The sequence below is a fragment of the Augochlora pura genome, chromosome 7 (assembly GCF_028453695.1).
Source record: "Augochlora pura isolate Apur16 chromosome 7, APUR_v2.2.1, whole genome shotgun sequence".
NCBI classification, from domain to species: Eukaryota; Metazoa; Arthropoda; class Insecta; order Hymenoptera; family Halictidae; genus Augochlora; species Augochlora pura.
This window is the reverse complement of record NC_135778.1, coordinates 9,435,528-9,459,200: the sequence shown is the minus strand read 5'-3', so window position 1 is coordinate 9,459,200 and position 23,673 is coordinate 9,435,528. Positions and strand designations below refer to the sequence as shown.

The 23,673-nt window shown below is 39.8% G+C and overlaps 1 protein-coding gene across 3 annotated transcripts in view; it reads left to right on the top strand.

Annotated features, from left to right (window-relative positions):
* LOC144472335 (uncharacterized) overlaps positions 1–23,673 on the top strand; it is a 362,809-nt gene that overhangs the window by 49,066 nt on the left and 290,070 nt on the right. For 2 of the 3 annotated variants that reach the window (XM_078185317.1, XM_078185316.1), the window contains exon 3: positions 8,506–8,607. In XM_078185317.1, the coding sequence (XP_078041443.1) occupies positions 8,506–8,607 (102 nt within the window). The remainder of the gene's footprint in view (positions 1–8,505; positions 8,608–23,673) is intronic. The other variant, XR_013494410.1, reaches the window with a different exon arrangement.

The window sequence follows — 23,673 nt, the reverse complement described above, 5'->3', positions numbered from 1 at the left end:
GGGGGGGGGGGGGGGCACCGGCCCATCGACAGCCGGCTGATGTTATCAATGGACCGACGGGCATTTCAGCCCGGATTGACTGACGTCCCGCGTAATTACGTAGAACGACGGCGCGCGTCGTCCCTCCGCCGAATAAAATGATCCCCGGCGCGCGGGGAGGGGAGGGGGGGGGGCTACCACTGACGTGCCTTTTTTTCAACCCGTACGCTTTCACACGCCCCGGCGTGACCGTTTCGAAACTCCGGTTACACCCGTACCCGTGCGCGCGCACACCTAAACTATCGCCCTCGATTTTTACGCGTTAACCGCGACGCGTTCGCCGAGTGAAACCGAATCGAAAGTGAAAGTCTCGTATCTGATAATGAGATAAGGAATCGCCGCTAATTGGAGAACAATTCTACGAAGTATGGCTATTTCGAATGGTCGCTGATTATTGTTCATGCGTGATTATAGTTAGTGCGCAGTGTATTCGAGTCAAGCAATGTAATCGTCGAGATGCAAACGATTGCTGAATGTCGATTTGCAAAAGGGTCTTTTGTTTTCAATTATTATTATTATTATTATTACTATTGTTATTTATTGGTAAATGGAGCAGGATAAAATAATAATTATTGATATACTATATGTGGGAGAGGTATTAAAAACTGTATATCTTTTTTCAAAAGCTGTTGATTTAATCAAAATATGCCCCGTTTGCTTTACTACGCCCTTTTCAACAAGATATCAATACAGAAATGCCTGTCTTAAACAAATTCTGATCTTTAGAATTAATAAACTCTGATATGAAATATTTCAGAGTGTCTTCATTTATATACTATTTAGCCCGTAAAAACTGTCCTGAATGTTTAAAATAGTGAAAGTCGCTTGGCGAAAGATCTATATTTTATAAAATTTTATATTTTAGTTCATTTAATTTCGCAATTGTTTTGTACGATGTATGCGTAGTTTTTATGGGCTAAACAGTGCGTAAATGTAGAGAGTGTGAAAAATTTCATACTATAGTTTATTGATCCGAAAAATCAGAATTTCTTGAAGGCAGACATTTATGAATTAAATTCGCGTTGGGAAAAGTGTATTGAAACAAATGGGGCACATTTTGATTAAATCAATAGCTTTTGAAAAAAGATGCAGTTTTATATACTCGCTTAAAAATCCATATTTCATATGCACCAGCCTAATAATATCTTTCCGAGAAATGTATTTTCTTTTGAATTAAAAGTACATTTCATGTTTCTCTTTTTTTACTAGGATTTCACAGAGGGACCTTTTTAAAATATATAGCAAAATTATAATAAGAGAAATTATATTGATTAAGAAGGTATTAGTCCTTCTAGTGTTTTAATATTCTTCGATCGTCGTTTATCCTTTTTCCTTTTTACTATTAACTCTATAGATTATTTATATAAAATATATACTATAAGTATAAATAAAATTTATTTATCAATCAATGTTCCCCGGGCTTACAAAGAATACCCGGGGATAATTACATTTCTACCGCCTTGTGCGGGCTACGTAGACTGCTATAATTATTTTAGCATATTTAGTTTCGTTTTTATTACAGTTAAAAGATGGAAGGGCAAGGCGCGTGTCCCAGACATATTTTATCACATTATTTTCAAAAAAGCAATCATCGCAAGCACGATTTTTATGTTATATACAGTACATTAAAATGAGGCCTTGAAAGAAAGGCAGCGTCAAAATTGATTTGTCTAATTGAATAAAATTATATTTTTAAGCAAAAGAATTGAATTTTTCTTCTTATTTTAAATCCGCAATTACTTAGTTAAAATAAATTCGAATCATGCAATCATCCGCGAGTTAGACCTACGCGACCATAGTGACGTAAAGCCATCAATCTCCGGCGGTCGTTCGAAAGTCTCGCCGTAACTCTATTTGCTGGCTGTAAAAGCAACGGAAAAGTGAAGTTCGCTACAAATCGCTGTCCCCGCTATAGAAGAGCACACTGTTATCATTCGTGACACGGTACACGCGCTAATTTATTAAATCGGACCGCTTCGTGTTCACGTACGGCTGGAGGGGTGGATGGAGGGGCTGGGATGAAGTCGTTAGAAAAACATCCCCCGAAAACGGCTGTCTCTTTGATTCACCGTTTCCTGCGCAACGACGTACGATTTCGTTGTATTTTCGTCCGCGTTTCTTTCCCTCTCCTCTCACGCTATGTTATACCCCCCCCCCCTCTAGTTTCCTCTTTCTCTCGCTCTTTTTCTATATTTTTCTACCTTTCTCTTTTGCTGTCTTTTTCTCTCGTTTTTTCTGTCTCTTTCGCTCTTTTTTTCTCGCGGTTTTCTGTCCCTTTCGCTCTCTTTTTCTCGCTCTTTTTCTGTCTCTTTTTCTCTGCTTCTCTTCTTCTCTGTCTCCCTCACTTTCTGCCTCTTTTTCTTTTTTTTTCTCTCTCGTTTTGTGTCTCCCTTTCTCTCTCGGTTTCTGTCCCTTTTTCTCTGTTTCTCTTTCTCTCTTTTTCTCATTCCCTCTGTATCTCTACCTCTATCTCTCCGTCCCTTTTTCTCTCTCTCTCCTTCTCTCTCCTTCTCTCTTCCCCATCCAAAACTCCGAACACCCACAAACTTCTCTTACTTTCCCACTTTCTTTCCTGCTCTCTTAGTGGCTCGCCTCTTTCCCTCGTTTTTTCTCCCCGGGCGACGTCCACGCGACCAAGAAAAACATTTCGCGTGTCTCTCGCGGGGCGTTAAGCCGGGTACACAGCCCGTTGCGAGTTAGCAGGCGGAATGGCAGACGGCGCGTCACGTGCGCGCATCTCAGCGGACTTGCGGGAACACTCGCGACACGCGTTCGCCTTTTCCTCGCGTGAACAGAGCGGACGGAATCATCGAAACTGTGTATATTTTTCACCCCCTTCGCCTCCTTTTCTCCTCTTCTTTCGAGACGTTCCTCCTTCTCGACTGTCGCACTGAATTCTCCCGCTTTTAAAGCGAAACTAATAACGATCGCGATATGATCGCGGTATTTTCGGATCCCTTATATTTATCTTGTCTCCTGTGGATTCATTTTTCTTGGGATGATCGCGGCTTAGATTCGTATTGCGTTTTCGGTATTCTTGTTTCAGGGAGTTTTGGTGAAGGGGCATAAAATGAAAAGAAGTGGAATTAAATAAAATGAAATGAAAAGAAATGGAACGAAATAAAACGAAATGGAATAAGGAACGAAGTAAAACGAAATTAAATGAAACGAAATAAGCTAAAATAAAATTAAAAAAGTGAAAAAAGCTGTATAAGAAGCAGAAGAAATGCAATGATCATAGCTCATCCAGAAACATAAATTGAACGAACGTTCATCGCATGAAACAAGCAACGCTAACAAATTCACTTAATATATGCCATTATAATATATGCCACGATAATAGAACTATAACAAAAACTTATGGTAAAATGACATTTCAGCAAAATGACGCTCCTGCATTCAGAATAATAATAATAAGAACGAGACCGCGATTAGAGTAGTGTACCAAGGGTCGAAACGGTCGTCGCGGACGACGTCCGCGCGTGTGAAATTTGTAAGCGTTCCGTGTCGGGCCGAACTGGGTCATAGTAGCACTCGTTAAAACCTACGTACTCTCACCTCTGCTCGGTGCATAAATCTCTGCGCGTAGAAACGCACGTGTGCACCTTAGGGCGGGTGCACACACCTGGGCGGGCGGACGCTGAAATTCGCGCGGCCCCGAGTTGGCGAGCTGGCAACGAATGGTTCTACGGCGCAGCGCGCGATGCATTGTGAAACGGAACACCTATTTTCTTGGACGCGATTGGACGACATTTATTGTCGGAATTTTGGAAAATTATTGTAATGTTTGAGTGTGTACATAATGTGTATAGTATACGTATATTTGTCATGCGTGAATACTAGATTCATTTTATTAATTGAAGATCATTTTTCGACTTCTTTAAATGTTACTATTATAGGGGTGATTGTAAGGTTTTAAACTGAAAGTTATTCAAGAATAATAATAGTGAAAATACGTAAAGTTATTCAAGAATAATAACAGTAAAAATACGTAAAGTTATTCAAGAATAATAGTAGTAAAAACACGTAAAATAATTCAAGAATAATAATAGTAAAAAGACGTGAACAATTTTGATGTTTTATGTCTTTTTGACGTTTGTGAGCAAAAGTTTAAATTATTGGTTGAGTTATAACAGTATTGAGTGCAAGTTTTATTTTATTTAGTTGTTAAACGATACACTTTAAATAAAGTAAGTACACATTGAAATAAATTGTTAATAAGATAGCATAAAATTGCAATAACATAACAAAGTTTAGTAAAAGTATAGTAAAACATTGAGAGTATAGAAACTAATGGGACTTTGGCAATAATTATTTAAAGTGAGGAAGACAGAACATTTCTTTTAAAGAATATCATTGTTACAAAAATGCCTCAAGATTGCAATAATTTCTAAAACATTGAAAGCATATAAACCTCAATTTACACAATAATTATCTAAAATATAATAACTGCAAAGAAACAAAAGTATAATATATAGTCCATAACGATTATAATACATAAAATATAATATATAATTAATATTATTGTAATACATAATAATCAAATTCGCAAACATTTTTATTAAACCTAATGCGAATGTAAAATTGAAGATTCAATAAACCTGTAGCACAAAACTCCGACAATAAATTTTAACGTAACGATGTTGAAGAAAATAGGTGTTTTCGTTACATTTTGGCAGAGTTGCAATACGTTGCTCTGTCAACTTTTTGCCGTGTATCTCTCTGTCTCTTTCGGAATTGCAACACTGCTGAGACGCGAGCAAGGTGCGCGGATAGGGAGCCGAAAACGGAAACAAGCGTGAAGTCCACTTTCTGCCGACCGGTGCAACCTTCGTTGAAATCCACCATAGTGCTCTGTTCGTTCATTTTCTAATGCGAACCATGGAGACCCTGCGAAGCGAATGTCTTTTTCCATAAACTGTGTCAGCTGTATTCGATAGAAATTTTTATAAATGCTAGTTTTTAATATTTATATTTTGTAGATTATGCTTTTGTAGTTTATAATTCGTAGTTTATGCTTTCTTGATTATGGTTTATAGTTTATGTTTTATAGATTATGGTTTATAGTTTAGCTTTATAGTTTACACTTTATACTTGATACTTTATACTTTGTACTTTGTACTTTGTACTTTATACTTTATACTTTATACTTTATACTTAATACCTTATATATTACAAATGATAGTTTACATAAGATATACTAATTAAAACAGTTACACCGTCGTTTCCACAAGACGCAACCCACAAAAGAAAACACTTAAAAACATGTCTACCATCTCAGAGTGCAACGATCAGATCAGAACAATTTTCTCGCACCCCTAAATCATTCAGGTCCACAAAAGAATTTCCCACGTACTAATCCCAATCTAAACCATCTACTAGTAATATGCCAGAACGCATCGTCCGTTCTCAAGGAAGCGCTCGAGGACCGGCGAAGAATCGTTCCAGGAGAGAGAGATAAATCCCGGAGAGTGGCTCTCCTCGCGCCTTTATCTCTCGTCATCGCTTTCTCCTCGGCCACTTGGCCGGGTGATTTACGCTGGTCTTGTCTTCCTTAATTAGGTTAAGGCTCTCTCGGGGAGAGCCCTCCTCCGCGCCGGCGGGGGATCCGGGCAAGGCAGAAACAAAGCGAGTTCAGGACACCGGAGCTTCGCTTCCGATCCGACCGCGAAATTCACTCGGACACCCTTGTTAAACATTAATCGAGGCGCTGTTGGTATTGTAAACGCGGCGTGCGCGCGCGCGCGACGACGACGACGATTTATACCCGGGGCGTGCTGTTTCGGGGAACCCGGCCTTTCCCGACCGCAAATTTATCGCATATTTACGTCACTTGTTCCTCACGGCCGTCGCTCGTGTTTCTCTGGCCGGGGCGGCCGCGTGCTTTAACGCCGGCGGGTACAGGATGATGCAGAAATCGTGTATCGAGATTTCGGGGCCTGACAGCGGACCACGGCGAAAAAAGAACGGTATCCGGTGGGAAAGGAACGCCCCCCCCCCCCTTTGGTCAGGGAGAGACGGGGACGTGTTTCTTTTCGGCGGGCAAACGGTGTCGGACACGGGTCTGTTTAAGTTATACAGCGTGTTTCATTTATCTCAACGAACGGCGAAATATTTGTCAGTCGCGAATTATGCATCGACGTTTCGTTCCGTGCTTATGGCTGTTCCGGTTATCTCGAGGATGAGATAAGGGCAAGGGTGGGCTGGTTATCAATGTTTACGCGGCTGATCGCCGGGTTCGGTTTGATCGTTCACGGTATAGCTTGTTTCACTTATTTGGTGCGGGGCTCTTTGAAGCAGTTATCGACGAATCAATTAAGATCGGCCGGCGCGTTGACGAGTTCTTAAACTGCTATATGGTGTGGAAGGAGAATGCAGCTGGAGAGGGGAGTTAATTCAAATTTTATTCAAACGTGTGATGAGGGATAATTAAGATTTAAAAATAGGATTTGACGCTAGCGAGTAAATTATGTCATAATTTATCTGGGTAAAGATTTGTTCTAGTAAGATTTTTTTTTTAAATAACACCTTGACTAACTCTGACAGATAATAATTGAAACACTTAATAACAATAAAGCTTTCGAACTGAAATATATTACCGACCAAAAATAAAAAACGTTATTAATTTTACGTACCCTCCAAAAATATAAAACGTTGTTAGTTTCAATTACCCTATAACGACATAAATTATTCGGCAACGCGCCCACGCGCTCGAACTTCTTAAATCACTCCAAGAATAGAGATTCGAAGTCTACAGTTTCGGCGCGGTCCAAAATTCGACTTCGAGGCAGAAAATCGTAGAATATAGTGATCGGAGCCGCGGCTAAAATCAATCGTCATCGCGACGACGCGAGACCGTATGCCATAAATTCGCGCCTATTGGCATCGTCGTCGCATCAGACAAATTCGCGGGCTGCGATCCTCTCCGAATAATATAGATCGAACCAAATAATAATCTAGATAATATAGACAATATATAATAATAATATAGACCGGCGAGTTAATCACACCACACTAGATTGTAACGTGCGCCATTCCGTCAATTAGTTTGTTCGGTGCATTTAGACTGTATATTCATCTACTATATTATATTAAATAATTCATTAAACAAAGCGCAAAGTGTGTGGATGAATTATCTATCCCCATAAAACCACAATATTTATATTGGTATTACCCTGCTTATCGGTGCGCGGATTGTCGCGAAAATGTCATGAAAACGTCATAAATCGCGGCCGGTTCTCGCGGCGGTTTTTCTCACACGGCGTTCGACGGAGCGGCCAATAAAAAGCCTAAGCAGAAGGATTGGCATCGTTTTAAGCTGCGACCGCCTTCTACGTCGCGGTTGGTCGAGCATTGCGTAGCCGCGGTGGCCGCCGAAGGCCGTTCTAGGTCGTTCGGTACCTTGCCATTAGGCAATGCTTCTCGCGCTGGTTACCTTACGCAGTTAATTCGACGCGACTCCTGTCCTTGCCGGGATCGAGAGCGAGCCGGTTCTGCTCTGCGAGTACCACCGAAATCATTCTATTGTGCTATTTAGAAGGCGGCCGGCTTCGACTACGCCTCGCGCTTTAGCCCTTTGCACTCGAACGGTAACTCTGAGGCACCACTTTTAACTCGTCGACTGCCACGGCACTTTCAAGGATTCCGGTCCCAGAAGCTAATTTAATTTAATCATATTATATTATTAAAAACGTTAATTATTGCACATATACGTTAATAAATTTTCTGTTCATTTATGCCAACCCTGATTTTTTCTTCTCTTTCCAGAGGCCAACTATTCATATTTACGCTTTTATTGTACGACCTTTGTCGTAGATGTACAAAATTGATCTGTAAAGAAGCTACGAGATAACTCGTAGCTGGCAGTCAACGTGTTAAATTATTCTATTACGTTTCAAAATAATTTTTATAACAATGAAGCTTCGATGGAAAAAATTGTTTAATAGTGGAACTGTTGCTATTAGTCGCGAGAATCAGTTACTTATGCGTAAAAGTGCACTTTACCACATACTATAGAGTTACTATAGGTCAGGAAAATTATTTCACGTTTACAGTTAAAATGGTTTCCAGTGTAAAGAGTTAACCCTTCGCGCTTGTTTCGAGCGCCGGTGTTATTTTGTTTACAATTTTGTTCAATGGGCAATTTTTCGCGATTTTTTGGTCATTTTTGGGCAATTTTCGGCAATTTTTTTCAATTTTTGCGTAATGTTCGAAAACATATAACATTGTTGCACGAGTCACAGAATTCAATATCAAATGCATAAAACACAATAATCTATATGAAAATGCTATACATATATCAGAAAAATATATTTCGAAATAAAATTCGAATTCCAGCGCAAATTGTTAAAAGACAAAGCCGCAACAAAAATAAAATTACACCGCAATTCAACGCCCGAGCGAACGCACCCCTACAAATCTACGGCTCGCAGTCGTTGCCATAACATAATCTATGGTTCGTTTCAGGGGAAGGCTGGCGCCATAAACCCGGCGAGGGATTGTTTCGGGTACGCAGAGCCGGCGCAGACGTGTTCACGAGGAAAAGCTGGGACTTTATTAACTTGTAAGGTACGTTCTTGCACGGCCTACAGTCAATAAAATGAACTTTCGTTACTTCCTCCTCCCCTCCTCGAACCTCGCCCGGCCTTCCCGCTTCCCGGCGTTCTTCTCCACGGTCCCCTCTCGTTTATTTGTTAGCGGCGCGATAAAACTGCTCGTCCGCGAGCCGCGGCACCGAAAAACGTTTCTTCTGCCGCGCGCACGCCTTTTGCATTTAAACCGGCGCTCGTAAGAAATAATGCTCGGAAAAAGCCCGGGTTCCGCGCGCTTCCTTCGCGCGCGTACCCCCCCCCCGGTTTTTAACGATCGCACTTAACCGCGAGAAACGGTGCGCGCGAAATTTGCGATCGGGTCGGTATAAATACGGGCCTTTAACCCTTTGCGGTCGAACGGCGACGCCGAGGCGCCGCTAACAATTATCGTGTCAGGTTTCGAAATAATTTTTAGCGAATTTGTTTATATTTGGAAGATTGTTAGAAGCTGTTAATTGTTGCATGATTCTTCATGACTTGTAATAGTCATCTTTTATAATATATTGAATGCTCTGGGTTATGTCAAATGGAAACGCTATAAGTTTGAATAAATATGTTAAAAATTGTCCCACCGTTTGTTTAGATTTTTACACATTCTGAGATCATTTTTCAAATCAGCTAAAAAAGTAGAGAAGTCACTCGCAGTTATATTGTTTAATATTTTATTGGAATACAATTTTTTAATTTTGCGAATCTGAATTTTCCATTCAATTTCCGATGCTATGGATATTTAATATAATAGTTAATAATAAAAATAAAATACACGCTATTTGACGCTTTATATTAATTTTCAAGTTACGATGTGCTGCGATTGTACATACTTCACTACACAAGTTATTAAAAATAATTGAGGATAAATCATAAATTCTTTTAAAAATTATTCAAGATACATTAGAATCTCACTGTTTTATTTTCCCTATTTTGAGTAATATTTTATATTAAACTAATTTTATTTCACATTAAATAATCAAAGTAAATATCTATTTTTCTTTTATACTAAAAATAGTTCCGTGCACTAAGATTTTTATTTTAATCACATGCATCAATGATTTAACAGCGCTGTAACACCAGCTGCCCCTTTCCCCGCTCTTTTTTCACTCTCGCTTTCGCTGCCGCTTCCTGGCTCGCTCGCTTTCTCCGGCAGCATGCCCGATGAAGCTTTGAAGTTTCGCGAAGCACCGTCGTAAATTTCACGGCGATAGTCCTGACCCCATGGTTAACAACTGGCTATTTCATCGCGTACCCGTGCGGCGACCGATCCGACAGACGAGCTCGTTCCGACAATTGCGCCGGGCTACCGTGACCAAGGGGCTCGTTGAACTAGAGCCGGCGCTAATGTTCATCGCGGATCGCGTGCTACAGCTGTTCGACGGTGTCTGGCAACGGTATAGATACGCGATTTACCTTTCGGCTTTCACTCGCCTACGCGGATCATAGAGGATAATCGGACGCGGATCGTGTATGTATATAGGATATATGTATATGTATATAGGATCGTATATGTACAGGATAATCTTACGGCGGAACTTTTGCTTCGATCGAGAGCGACGTGTTCTTTAATCCTCGCGGTTGCTGGGTCGTTTTGACCTACTATAGTTCAATCATCAAATAATTGTTCATTTTTTGATAATTGCTCGTCGTAATTGCAATTGTTCATTTATTTTGTTAATTTAGTTTTTATTAAATATGATTTTTATTTGATTCTTTTGAATTTTGTTATTACTTCTATGTATTATTATTAAATATTTTGTTCAATATATGATCGATGTTTGTGTCATCTATTTGGAAAGTGAATTGAGGCTATTTCTATCGGAATTGTGATATTTAGGGGTTGCGTTTAAAAAGGATAAAAAATATATAGGTATGTGATTTTAAGAAGTTTATAATTTCTGTTGAGATAATAAAAATTGTTGAGTGAGTAATGTAAATGTTACTGTGGTTAAAAAGTGATAAATGGACTTAGGTCACTTTCAAAGTAAACTACTCATTTCACCCTCTAATGGCGGACATTTCTTATAAAATGTAACTAATTATACTCACTGTCATCTATCTTTTTGTTTATCAATTTTTATCGATCTATATTTTTACAGTATTCCTTCAGGATTTTTAACAAGCTTAACTAAAATCTATAAAAATTGATATTAATTGTCAGAAACTTGACATTTAGATCACAATTACCACATTCTGCGTTCAAATGGACCCTGATCCTGTCTTTCAAACGTTAAAAATTTAAATAAATATAAATTCACAATAAATAAAAGTCATTTACTTTCTTCTTAGAAATGATTACAACAACAAAAGACTTTTCATTACAATAAGTCAATTTCAAAATTCTCGGCACAGTTTCAAAGAAAATTGCACCTTAATAACTTTCTCAATTCAATTAAATAATAGATTAACATATTTCAAGATTTTCAATTACTTTAGAAAACAACCATAAGTGCGTAAAAAGCCGCGATCCAGTTATCAGAAATCGCGGACGCGTCTTCCTCGAGCCCGTAGGTGAGCGTCGACGCTGCTCTATGGTGAAACTATAAAGGCCATCTGTTCGCTTTTAGAGTCTCCTTTATGCGGCGCGCGATGACGTCACCGCTCGCGAAAGATAAACGAAGAGATGAACGCCTACTCGGCGGTTACCGTCTCGCCACCGTTGTGTCTCCCTTGCGTCCCCTATCGTTGTTCCAACCCTGCGGCCCGAACCGGGCCGCGTACGCCGCCTTGTTTTCTAGCCGCGTATCGCCGTTGTTATACGAGCGGACTTTAACAGCCGTTCGCCTAATCGTCGCGAAACCGGGTTTCGAGGAATGTTTCGCGCGCGGCTGGAGGCGCTTTTGGCACCAGCGACGCAGCTAGACGTCATTGTCATCCGTAAATCAGCGGCACCCGCAGATTCGACCGGGTTTTCGCGAAACCCGAGGTCGCCGATTGCTGCACCGATTTTCATCGCGTTGCGCGGAACTCTGTGCGGTCATTCTAAGTCTTAGTTGACGAATTTTTTCAGTTATAAATTTTTGTCATTTCTATTACGATTTTAGTGCATTTATTGCGATTTCCTTCGCATTTATTACGATTTTCTTCGTATTTATTACACTTTCCTTCTAGATTTTTCACAAGCTTCAATGAAACATATAAATACTGAAATTAATTATCAGAAACTTGGCATTCAGTTAACAATTATTCCATGCGGGGTCTAAATAGATCCTCGACGCGTCTGTAAAACGATAAACATTTAAATAAATATAAATGTACGATAAATAGAAATAATCTCCTTTCTTCTTACAAATTATTACAACAAAAGAGACACTTATCATTATAATTTCCTACAGAATAGTACTTTAATAACATTTTCAATTCCATTGAATAATAGATTGTTAGATAGAAAGGCATGTATTGCCTTCTAATGTGCGTGCGTCGTCGATCATAGAAACCGATCGCTCTCGATCGGGGGTGAGCTTTTTCCGTTTCCTTCTTCTCGTGTAAGTCTTCGATGGCTTCGATACTTTTAGGGGTTGCAAGTTACGAATCTGAAATAGAATTGGTAAAAAGTATGACGTGCTAAAAAAGAGAAAGACAACGTGTATAGACCTAGGTACTACTATCACCGTATAGAAATAATTTGCAAAGTTAAAGAAAGGCAACTTTGACCTGCCAAAATGCCGATTAAAAATACCGATTTTTGTCTCCTGGATTTTTGCCTCCTGGATAAAAAATTACGAAGACTTAAATTATTCCGAAAACCAAATACAACAATTTTATAAATCTGAAAAAGCTCTTACGGAATATCTCACAACTTTGGTGATCAACGCGCAAAATAAAACCTCTACAAATATATTTGCCAAACCAATATACCCCAGAAAGCGTATCGCTTAAATTACTCTTAAATTTGTTTTTAAAACAATAAGTTTGACGGTGCAACAAAAAGGAACAACATCAAGGATACAGGGGTGGCCAACAAATCCTACATTTCGCAGAAAAAAAAAGATACTGCAACATCTTATCCTGGTCACCTAAAGGGTCGCGATCTTTCGGACGAAGGAAGAAGAGCACCGTCGTTATCTCGACGACCGCGACGGTGTTCCGGCCGAATCGAGAGCGCCGCGCGGCGGCGTCCCGACGAGTCAGCTCGGTCGCTGGCGCCCGGCCAGAGGCGTCCCGACGCTTGCCGAGAGGGTGGACCGAGTCCGGCCGAAGACGGCGTCCCGGCGTCGAGCGTCCGTCAGTGCGTGTGCGACATGGCTGCGAGGCGCTGCGCCGACCTAGACGCCCTCCACCTCGCGATGTGAACAGACCACGCAGCGTCCTCGAACGAGATCGCTGAACGATCCCCGACGTTGCACCCCCGCGTCTCCGTATCTCTTGAACCCGCGATCCGGTTTTTCTCGCGGTGGATCGGTGCGAAGCCGCCTGTGCCCGCGATCGACGTGCTGGGAACCGCTATCCCACGTCCGCAGCCTCAGGAACATCGAAGCTGTTCGAGTGTCAACGCTGTCTCGTCGCGCGGTGGACTCGAGGGTTGTCGAGGGTTGCGACCGCGACGGACCACGAGAACGAGGAACTAGTCAGACTAGGATATTTAGGGTTCTCGAAGGGTTGGTTAACTGGACAGCGAAGTGAACAGTTAACTGGACAACTCAGTGGACAGCTAAGTGAACAGTTAACTGGATAGCTAAGTGGACAGCTAAGTGAATAGTTAACTGGACAGCTAAGCGAATACTTAACTGGAAAAGCTAAGCGGATACTTAACTGGAAAAGCTAAGTGGATAGTTAACTGAACAGCTAAGTGAACAGTTAACTAGATGGTTAACTGAACGGCTAACTGGATGGCGAAGTGGACAGCTAAGTGAACAGTTAACTAAACAGCCAAGTGAATAGTTCACTGGATGGTTAACTGAACGGCTAACTGAAAGGCTAACTGAACTGGATGGCTAACTGGACAGCTAACTACTGAACGGCTGTCTTCAAAACGGCTGACTACTGAACTGCTAAAACTGAGCCCACAGACTCGTTAGGGGTTGCTGTCCAAAAACTACCCCGTCCAACTGGCATCGAGTTCTTGGGTGGTCGTACTCAGTGATCGGCGCGAACGCTGTTCTGAGGGTAACAGGTGAACGACACCGGTGAACAGCGAACCAGGAAGCACACATGCCCGAGTTTGATTAACGAGACACGATGCGCTGAGACTCCGATGAATCAAGACTCCGATGAACCGAGGCTCCGATGAACCAGAACCAAATGGAGGAAGAGGAATATTAAGGGCAGCTGAAAATCGATGCTGTCGGCCCGTACTGATTGTTAATTAATCTTGGAGAGAGTCTGGGAGAGGCTGTCGCAAAGAGAGAAAGAGAGAGAGAGAACTGCTCGATGAAAATGTAGAAGACCGGGAGACATAGCTGCCGAGCAACATGGCGAGATAAATGAACGGATATTCGTACGGTGGATCGCTGTTCTCTTGGTAGAACGAAAAGCCGAGAACGTATCATTCCTGCAGCGAGAGAACGTTCCATTCCCTGTAGAAGTAAAGCCTAGTAGCCGGTTCTCTCGAGACGTCGTTGTACATAAATGCTCACACAGACTGCGGACCACGAGGATCGTCCTACGATAGAGGGAACACCGTAGGATAAGGACTTAGACTTTAGTGACCTGGTTTTTAGCGTGAACTTGCCGAGGGGCGACGCTTGTACGGCTTTTAATAGTTCAATGGATTTAAAAGGGAGGAGGATTTAATATTGAGTTGGAAGAGGATTTAAATCTGAGTTGGAAGAGGATTTAAATTTGCATTGGAAAAGGATTTAAGTCTGAGTTCGAAGAGGATTTATATCTGAGTTGGAAAAGGATTTAATCTAATCAGTGAAAAAAGGATGTAAGTGTGAGACAGAAGTGGATTTAATTTTCAATGAAAAGAAGATTTAAGTTTGAGACGGAGTCGGAACAATATTTTCGTCTGAGTCAGAAAGAATCTACATCTTGACTCGGAAAAGGATTTAAATCTGAGTCAGAAAAAAAATTAAATCTAAGCCAGAAAAGGATTTAATGTAAACTCAAAAAAGAATTTAAGTCGTGACTCAAAAAGAATTTAAATCTTATCAAAAAAGGAATAAATCGTGAGTCAGCAAGGACTTAGCTCTGTTTCCGAAAAGTGTTCAACCTCGAGTCAGAAAGGAATTTATACCTAACTCAAAGTGCGCTTTGGAAAACATTGCATCATCCAGGTGCGATCTAGGGATATCTCTCCGAGTCTGCCAAAACTTCTAGTGTCACAAAAGAAAGTTGAATCCTTAACTAACATTAACAAACAGCATTGAAAAACTGCCAAAACCAGCACTGGAGACCCAATTGCAGCTGCACCAAAATTGAGGACCAAAACGAAAGCGCCGCAGTGACCAAATACAACACAGAATAGCTACAACCAAGCGTATATCATCTCCAAAAGCATAACAACTATTCCTTAAAAACATTAAAACCATAAACGAAATTGACGCAGTGACCAACCAAAGAATCTCTTGTGACCTGACAACAATCGCCCTCATCTCATCACAGAAGAAGCCTTCAAAGACTAGGAGTCTCTTCAATCTACGAATCTAAGTACTGCCATAAATTAAAGTGCCCCTAGTGATCATCCCCTAAACTGTTCAAACCTCTAGTCCTCTATAAACTACCAAGTGAATCTTCGAAGCCGTCGACTTCCGCCCTGGACCATAAAGCACCCCGTAGCCGACTATGGTCGTTCGGAGAGCATAAGTGTACCAGTGACCTAGCCCTAGTTTCCAAGCAACCTGGCCGACTGTAACGCGATCAAAGATGACCGGCCGGTGATTTATTGGATCCCGACGTATGATCGACGCGATCCAGGAGCATCTCCCGGCGATGATCGAGCCTCGGGCAGCGATGTCTGTGGATCGATGAGGCCTGGACAAGGAATGCCGGGCCATTGACGGGGAGGTTCGCGGATAGGCCGATGTGTCTGTCGACGAAACGGTGGCTTCCACTGCGGCCGCGTGATCCCGAAGCAGACGAAGAGGAAGAGGAGGACGAGGAAGAGTCGCAGGCCGTCCCAGAAGAGGACCGTATCACCCCGCGCCCCCTTCTCGCGCCGGCAGCGATCCCGTCGCCGGCTGCACGCGCGCGACCAACCCCTAGGCCTAGAGGACTAGAGGAGTGCACGTGCGTGGCTGCGTACGCGCGTGACCGTGTCTATATTTTATCTCTGTGTGTTAGCAGTGTGTAACAGTGTACAGGGACCGACGATGGAATATCGGTGAGGTCACGAGGTCACCGCAGAATGCCTGAGCCGAGGGCGAAGCGCTGTAAACACTGTGACGGTACGGAACAATCACCTGGGAACACCTCAATGGACGTGTCCTGTAACCTGTGTGAACAACTGATCGATTAACCGACGTGCCGTTTTGCCTACTAACGCAGTTTATTAATAAAGTTTTTGCCTGGTTTTTCTTACCTTTGATTAACCCCCATGTCCATTGCAGCCGCGAAGGGGGCCTGCGCCGTTTTGAATGTGCAGTTTCCCTTTCAGGGAGACTTTGATCTTGATGGCAGTCGGCCGAGAGATTTTTTGCTTTGCATGGTTTGAAGTGTTTAATTTTTATATTTAAAAATTATATATAATTTTATGTGAAATTATATATAAATTTATTATAGGTTCCATGTAAATTTTAGTAAAGTTTTATATTATTTTATAGGTTGATTAAGTTTTTAACCGGTTGGAATTTATTTGAGAAAGGGATTCTTGTAGATTATATATAATTTATGTAATCTTATAGTTTACTTTCTTTCGTATATAATTTTGACTAAATATTAATTTCATTTAAATCTAATTTAATTGATTTTAATTAAGGGTGACAATGTTATATTATTGTCAAAATTTGGTGGATTCTTAAGTTATCCCGAAATGATATTTTGGAGCACATTTTATAAAGCGTGTACTGATAAAGAAATTATTTTCTACTCTTATTGGACGGTGCTAAACCATTGGTTTAAATATCTGTAATAAATTACAAATTTACTACAAATCATATTAACTCTAAATAATCTTAACTACAAATCACCCTAATGATAAATTCGACCAGAAAACAATACACGCGTTAAAGTACGATAACACCCCTCGCTTCTCGCAATGAGGAAAATCTGACTTACGCCAATGCGATCCTAACCTATTCAAATGTCGGCGGAGTTTTCGCATGGTTTGGTTTGATGTCTATTTCCGTCGTGTCTCAGCCACCGTATCGACGGCTAATGAAAGTATAAACGACACACCGCATTTACTTCCATAAGGTTCTCATCTCTATACTCTGCAATCTACAAAAATTAAAAGAATATTCCAAAAAAGACAATTTTATTAATTTCGCTTATCCGCCGCGATTTATAACAGTTCGATCGATCGAACGATTCACGAAATTTCGTTCTCGATTCCCGTCGTTCGCTGCTCGTCCACTCGGCGACCACTTTTCAAGGGTTTTGTCCAGACAAAAAGTGGATGGCAGCCAGCTGAATCATTTCCAACGCGGTGCGAAATATTCACGAAGGTTTTCGTGATTTGTCATAAAGTCAAGGTCTCGTCGTCTCAAAATTGTCACCGTTATTCGATTATGAAAATTCTGTCCGAGAGACCGAATAACATTTTCCACGACAGTGAACAATTTTTTAAAGGCGAGAGATCTGTAGCAAGAGATAATACGAGATGACTTCGCGCGACGTGTCATCGATTTCTCCTGTCACGGAGTTCCGATCTTTTCGCTAGCGAATTGACGCCTCATTTATTTTCTAATTTACGATTATTCCGATTGAAAAGATATGGTTATTTACGGATAGATACATTTATGGATAGTTCATGTATGGCTCGCGACGAATGTTACGATTATAATTGTTTTAAATTAGAATAAATCTTCTATTGTTATTTTTTGTAATTAATATGGAATAGGTGTTTTTTAGTACTTCGTATATTTGTTTATTTCTATTATAATGTTTCAAGAGACTGTAATAATTAAAGGGATTATAATAATTGATGAGACTATAATAATTAAAGAGACTATAATAACTAAATTCTTATGTTCGACAAGACAGAATTTATTCAAACTTTTCATAACTTTTACAATAGTATGTGCTTGAATATAGAAATATTTTCAACAACTTTTAACAGCAGTAGGTCTATGACTGCAATAATTTTTAAATAAAAAATCTGTAACCGGTCATTTAACCAATCATGGTGGATTTAGTGTAAAGAACTGTAAGTAGTATTAACACTGTTAATACTAAACCTACGCCACTAGTCAAAGGACCATTTCTACATCATTTATTTCATAATTATTCAAGTGATAAAGCTTCCTCTATTAAAAATTGCTATCTATATTTCTCTACGCAAAAAGAAGCTATCACAAAAATCGACAATTTAAACTGAACAATTTAGACTGAACAATTTAAACAAATTCCGCTTTGCAGTTTCCACGAGGCGGTTGCAGTCTCATTTAGACCCCAGATTTAACGTTAATCGTCGATCTTAGCCCGCGGCGACGCGGTTCCAGAATCGTCGGCCCGAAAGAAACGTACCGACTGCGAAAGTGTTAATTAGGGACGAATAGGAGGCCATTTGATCTGTGGGTCATTTATTCCGCGGCTGCGGCCGGACACTTGGACCAGGCTTGAGGCAGACCAAGGCGAGCGCGCGCATAGCGCATTCCGATCCCGATCTAATGGCAACCACGTCCAACGGTCCAACTAGCAGCACAGCCCTCCCCTCCGTGCCGCTCTTCACCCGCTTCACCCTCGCCGTCGCGTCTCTCTCTCTCTCTCTCCTCTCTTCCTCCTCCTTCTTTCGTCTCTCGCGCTCCACACCGACAGTATTTTTATCCCCGGTTATTCACCCTCTTATCTGCGAATAGAGGCGCCCCTTATCCACCTGGATTCATGCCTTCTTTCCGTCACCGGCGCGGCCCGCCCCGCTCCCTCGACATATCCGTCACACGGCGAAACGTTTATTCATCGTGTCCGCATCGTCGTAATTGGATTCTCGGCTAACGCGATGCGCGACCAATAAACACGTGCGATTGGTTGAATGCATTGATCTTACCTCGGACACCGGACTCGTTTCATTTCCTTCGCTATACGCATTGTGTGCTTTAGGTCGACAATATTCCGCACAGAGACGATTTGAAAATTTCAACTTTAAATTACTATGTGAGCTTAGTTATTTCTTCGTAATTAATTTGTTCAATTTTTGTATAATTGTTGAATTGATTCGGTGATATCGTCTTTCTTCAAATGATACTAGAGTTAGAAATGTATATATTATAGTTATTTTTATATTATATTTTATATTATAGTTTCTTTAAATTGCTATGTTAGCTTAGTTACTTCTCTGCAATTAATTTGTTCAATTTTTGTATAATTGTTGAATTCATTCGGTGATATCGTTTTTCTTTAGCTGAACTTAGAGCTAAAAATGTGCGTATTATAGTTAATTTTATTATGGGGTAGGTTTCGACACTTTTGGATTTTATAATAGTATATTTTAAAGAATTTTATATGTAAATATTAACACCATGTGAATATTCCATTTTGTGGAATAATAAATTGTAAAAGGAAGAATAAAGAGGCAAATATTTTAGATCAGAGAGGGTGGGTAATAAGGGTACAATTTAGAGACTTTATTTATTGTTATAATAATATTGTGGAGTTTCCTATTATTTTATTTGCAAAGAACAATAATCTAAGAATTGTATTTATATGTATAAAATAATATTTACAGGTGTATAGCGATCAGGAGAAATTATTTGTAATATTCACCCTTAAAGCATCATATACGGAGGATTTATAACTAATATAATAATAAAATTAGATAGTATTAGAATTAGAATTTTTTATAACTAATAAGTAATTAGATCAGACTAGAATTATAAACTTTTATAACTAATAAGTAATTTCCCCTACGCATCAAATAACTAACTAAAAAGCTGAATGAATGATATATTTTTTTGCTCAACGGGTTCTCCGTTTTCAACGGGCCTCGAAATAAAAAAATAATTAGCTCGTATCGGAGACTGGTTCCCGCCGCGGAGGATTTTCGGATGCGCGTTCTAAAAAAGAATATTCCGTGATCGTTTGATGCCAAATACTAGGCCCACGAATACTTCCGTGAGTCAGTGTCCGTATTTTCTCTGAAAACAAATGTTTCAATCCATTTCCCGTAACCTATTAGATCTAATCTTGGATTCCTTGATTGGAGACGCCGCCGGTAGGACGAACGTGTGTATCGCGTCTTTTCGTGTTCGGCCGATAGAAAAAATATTGACCGAGACCGTACACGAAATAAGGATGAAAGAGACCTTCCACGCCGAGTAGGACAATGATTTCTCGCCGCCCGAGAATACACGGTTTGACAAACATTCTTACACCTTTGAACACATTAAATAGATGAGACAATAAATTTGTGTTTCGTTCGATTAATCTTTCGCCGTTTCTGTTTAATTATTTCTATACTTTATAGCTTGTTTAACTATTATTGTTAACCGGTGGCGCGCGTCGGTGTTTGACGTTTTGTTATGCAAAATAAGTTATGGAAAATTTGGTTGTTATTGAGGTTATTGACAGCGGAATTTTATTTTTAGTTAGAGAAGAAGGGTTGTTAGAAATAAAGTGAGTTGTCGTTGAAATTATTCTTTTATTTGATTTTTAATCCATTTTTGCGATAAGGTGATCCTAATTATTCTACCTAGTGTTTGAACCATGGTACGGAATAAATTATAATATATAAGATAATTGTAATACAAAAGTTATAATATATGAATATATATAAATATTCTGTTATATAATATTCTATTCTATATATATATATATATTGGAACATATATAATTCCATATAAATATGTTTGAATATATATATTAGAATACATAAAATCTCATATAATATATTTCAATATATTAATACAAATAAAGCATTTTAAATCGTTCCAACAGACAGCAGACATTCAAATCTCGAGCGCTTTGGAGCGTTAGGCACGGCAAAGGGTTAATGATCGAAAGCTCGAAGTGCATTGACACCTATCAAGTCTACTGTGTACTGTCTATAATGTCACAGAGTAAATTCTACTACAGTAAAACCTCCATTAACCGAACTGAATTTTCCTCGATCTTTACTATTTAGATTCTCGATTAATCCTCGACTTATGGTCCTATGCTACCGCATCGATAATTTTTTAATTTTATCAACCGTAAGCTTATAAAACTGCTTATCAATTACTTGCCTGATCAACCAATGATTTGCTATCTATTATTGAGATATTATTATACAATTCTTTAAACACTAGATACCTTTCGCGATGAAGAAAACAAATAAAACAGACAAGATAAATATTTTTCAACTATGATAATAATGTCATGAAAGTATAACAATGTTATGAAAATATAAGAATGTTACAAACATGTAAAACTGTTTGAAATCGACCAACCACGTGGTGTATGACATAATATCGCGAAATCGCCGTCGCTCGCAGTTTACAGTATATGTAGATCGCAACGAATCCGCGCGATCCGCGCAAACAGACCGCGCGGATCTAGCCGTGCCGGTTGTTTATAAGTTTTTGTTTAAGAGATCCCGATGCAGACATAAGAAACGTAAAAAACGGCCGCGCGGGCCTAGAGCGAAATCCTTTTTTTAATCGCGGCCATCTGGCCCGGGAGCACGGTTCGACGTTTCGAGAAACAAAAAGAGATACGGCCGCGCGCGCGAAACGATCAACGGCCATATCGCGATCCAGAGAAAGAGAAGGAGAAACAGCGGAAAAAGAAAGACAAAGATGAAGAGAAAGAAGAAAAAAGTAGGCCAATACACGAAGTGATCGTTACCAATCTCGAGCGCTTCGATGTTTGCATAGGCGATCGGACCGGAAAGAAATTCAAATAAACGGACGATACGTCCGGCCGACCTTCCCGCAAATATTCCGCGATATCCCGGCGATCTGCCCCCTTCCCCTCGGAAGTCGCCATTGTATCGTTGCGCGTCCTGGAAAATTCCGAAAAATGTTTTTTGGCGAATTTAAATATCACTCTGAACGAAATGTTTCTACTAATTCTTGTTAATTTGTTTAACTTTGTTCGTCTCTCGATTAGTATGTGACATATTCGAATGATTTCTATAGCAATCGATAGATCTAGCTTTACTTTGTTTCTCCAATTTTTCGCAAAATTTTTGTATAATTGAAGGTTATGGGAAAAATTTAATTTTGCATGGGATTCTCGAGTCAAATATTTCGATTAAGTCGAAACAAAATTTTCACACTTTTTAGTTGTTTATTATGTAGAATATAATATTTACGTAGATTATTTATTTATTTATATTGTATTATATTATACTATGTTGTATGAAATATTTATTCTCTTATTTTTGCCATGTTCGGAGTACCACAGACAGGTATTCTTTGCACTATGTAAAAGTTTCGTCTAAAATCGCCTGAAAAATCCGAAAGCAAATGACACGTCGAGACCCCCTTTTTTTAACTCCTTGCACTTTAATGAGTCAGTTTTGTGATAGACATCTCATGCAAGAATATTATTAATTTATTTTGAATTGAAATCAAGTTTATTTCGTCTGTTACCGATAATACTACTACTAAAGATGAATATAATTCATTTATTTTGAATTGAAATCAAATTTATCTCTTCAGTTATCAAAGTCTAGAAATCAACGTACAAAAAGACAATAAAAGAAGGAAGAATTGTCTGGTACTATTCAGAAAAATATTCACGACAAATAAGAGCTAATTAATGCAGTTAATAATCCTAGTTAACGCGTCGAAGAACGCACGAGCGAGGTCATTTGGGAATCCATCGCGTTTCCCTCAGCTCCGTGTTATTTTCCGTAGCAGAATTCCAAAAACGATGTATTTTTGGTACGACTCGCCGAGAGGGTGCTCCCGAATGGCCGTGTTCTCCCCGGTTTCGAACGTACGCAGCGAGAAATTAAGCGATCTTTGGCAGAGTCGCTCTCGCGTTACAGTTGCATCCGCGCGCTTCCAGACTTCCTCTCTCTCTCTCCCTCTCTCTCTCCCCGGTCGCGCTACAAAATTAAACTCTCGAGGACTATGTAGCCGCTAATGGCGCTCTTCCGCGTTGTCGACGTCGACGACGACGAACAAAAGCGGCCATTGAGCCGCGCGCATTCAACCGCGGGGGAGAACCGCCTCGAAATAAAAGTCCTGCCGCGAACCACCGGCAGAAGGGACAACGCCGTTCGTCTTATTTATCAAAAGACAATTCTCGTTGGAGCAGCCTCGTTTCGCGAATGACGACGAACGCAGAGTGTCGTTTCTCAGCCGTGCGGATACTAATTGCTGCGCGGCGCGTTTTGCACGCGGTTAAGAGGGAATCGCAGCTTGAGGAACGCGTCGGGAGAAACAATGATTTGTCTTTATTGGGCAGAAATAAATGGGGGTCTTTTATTTTTATATGAAATTGAAACATATTCTGCTATTTCAAGGTTATGTCAAGTGGGGGTTTTCTTTTAGCTTTCTTTTATTTTTATATAAAATTAAAACATATCATTGTATTGTGTCAAGGTTATGTCAGGGGAGGTTTTCTTATTTCTTTCTTTTACTTTTGTATAAAATTGAAACATACTACTGTGTTATATACATCTCTACTTTTAAAAAGAGTAGATTTATATATACATCTCTACTTTTAAAAAGAGTAGAAGAGTAAAAAAGAATTAATAAATGATGGTTTTAATATAGTCGAGTCTCAATAAAAATTAATTTCTTAATTTGAGAGATATTCTATCCAGAGATGTCTCTGTTTATTGTTAAAAATTATTATAAACTTAACTTGATATTATTATAAACTATTCCTCAAAATGTAAAAGAAAATATCGCACAGTTTATCAAGCATAAACCACGCGATTCAAAAGAATACTTATCAAATTTGAAGAAAATGCTTCCCTATGCATAAAATTACATAATTGCATATTAAATTAGCAACAATATCATCGTACCTACAAGACTTATTTCATAAATTTTATTATCACAGAAAAAGATTAAAAATC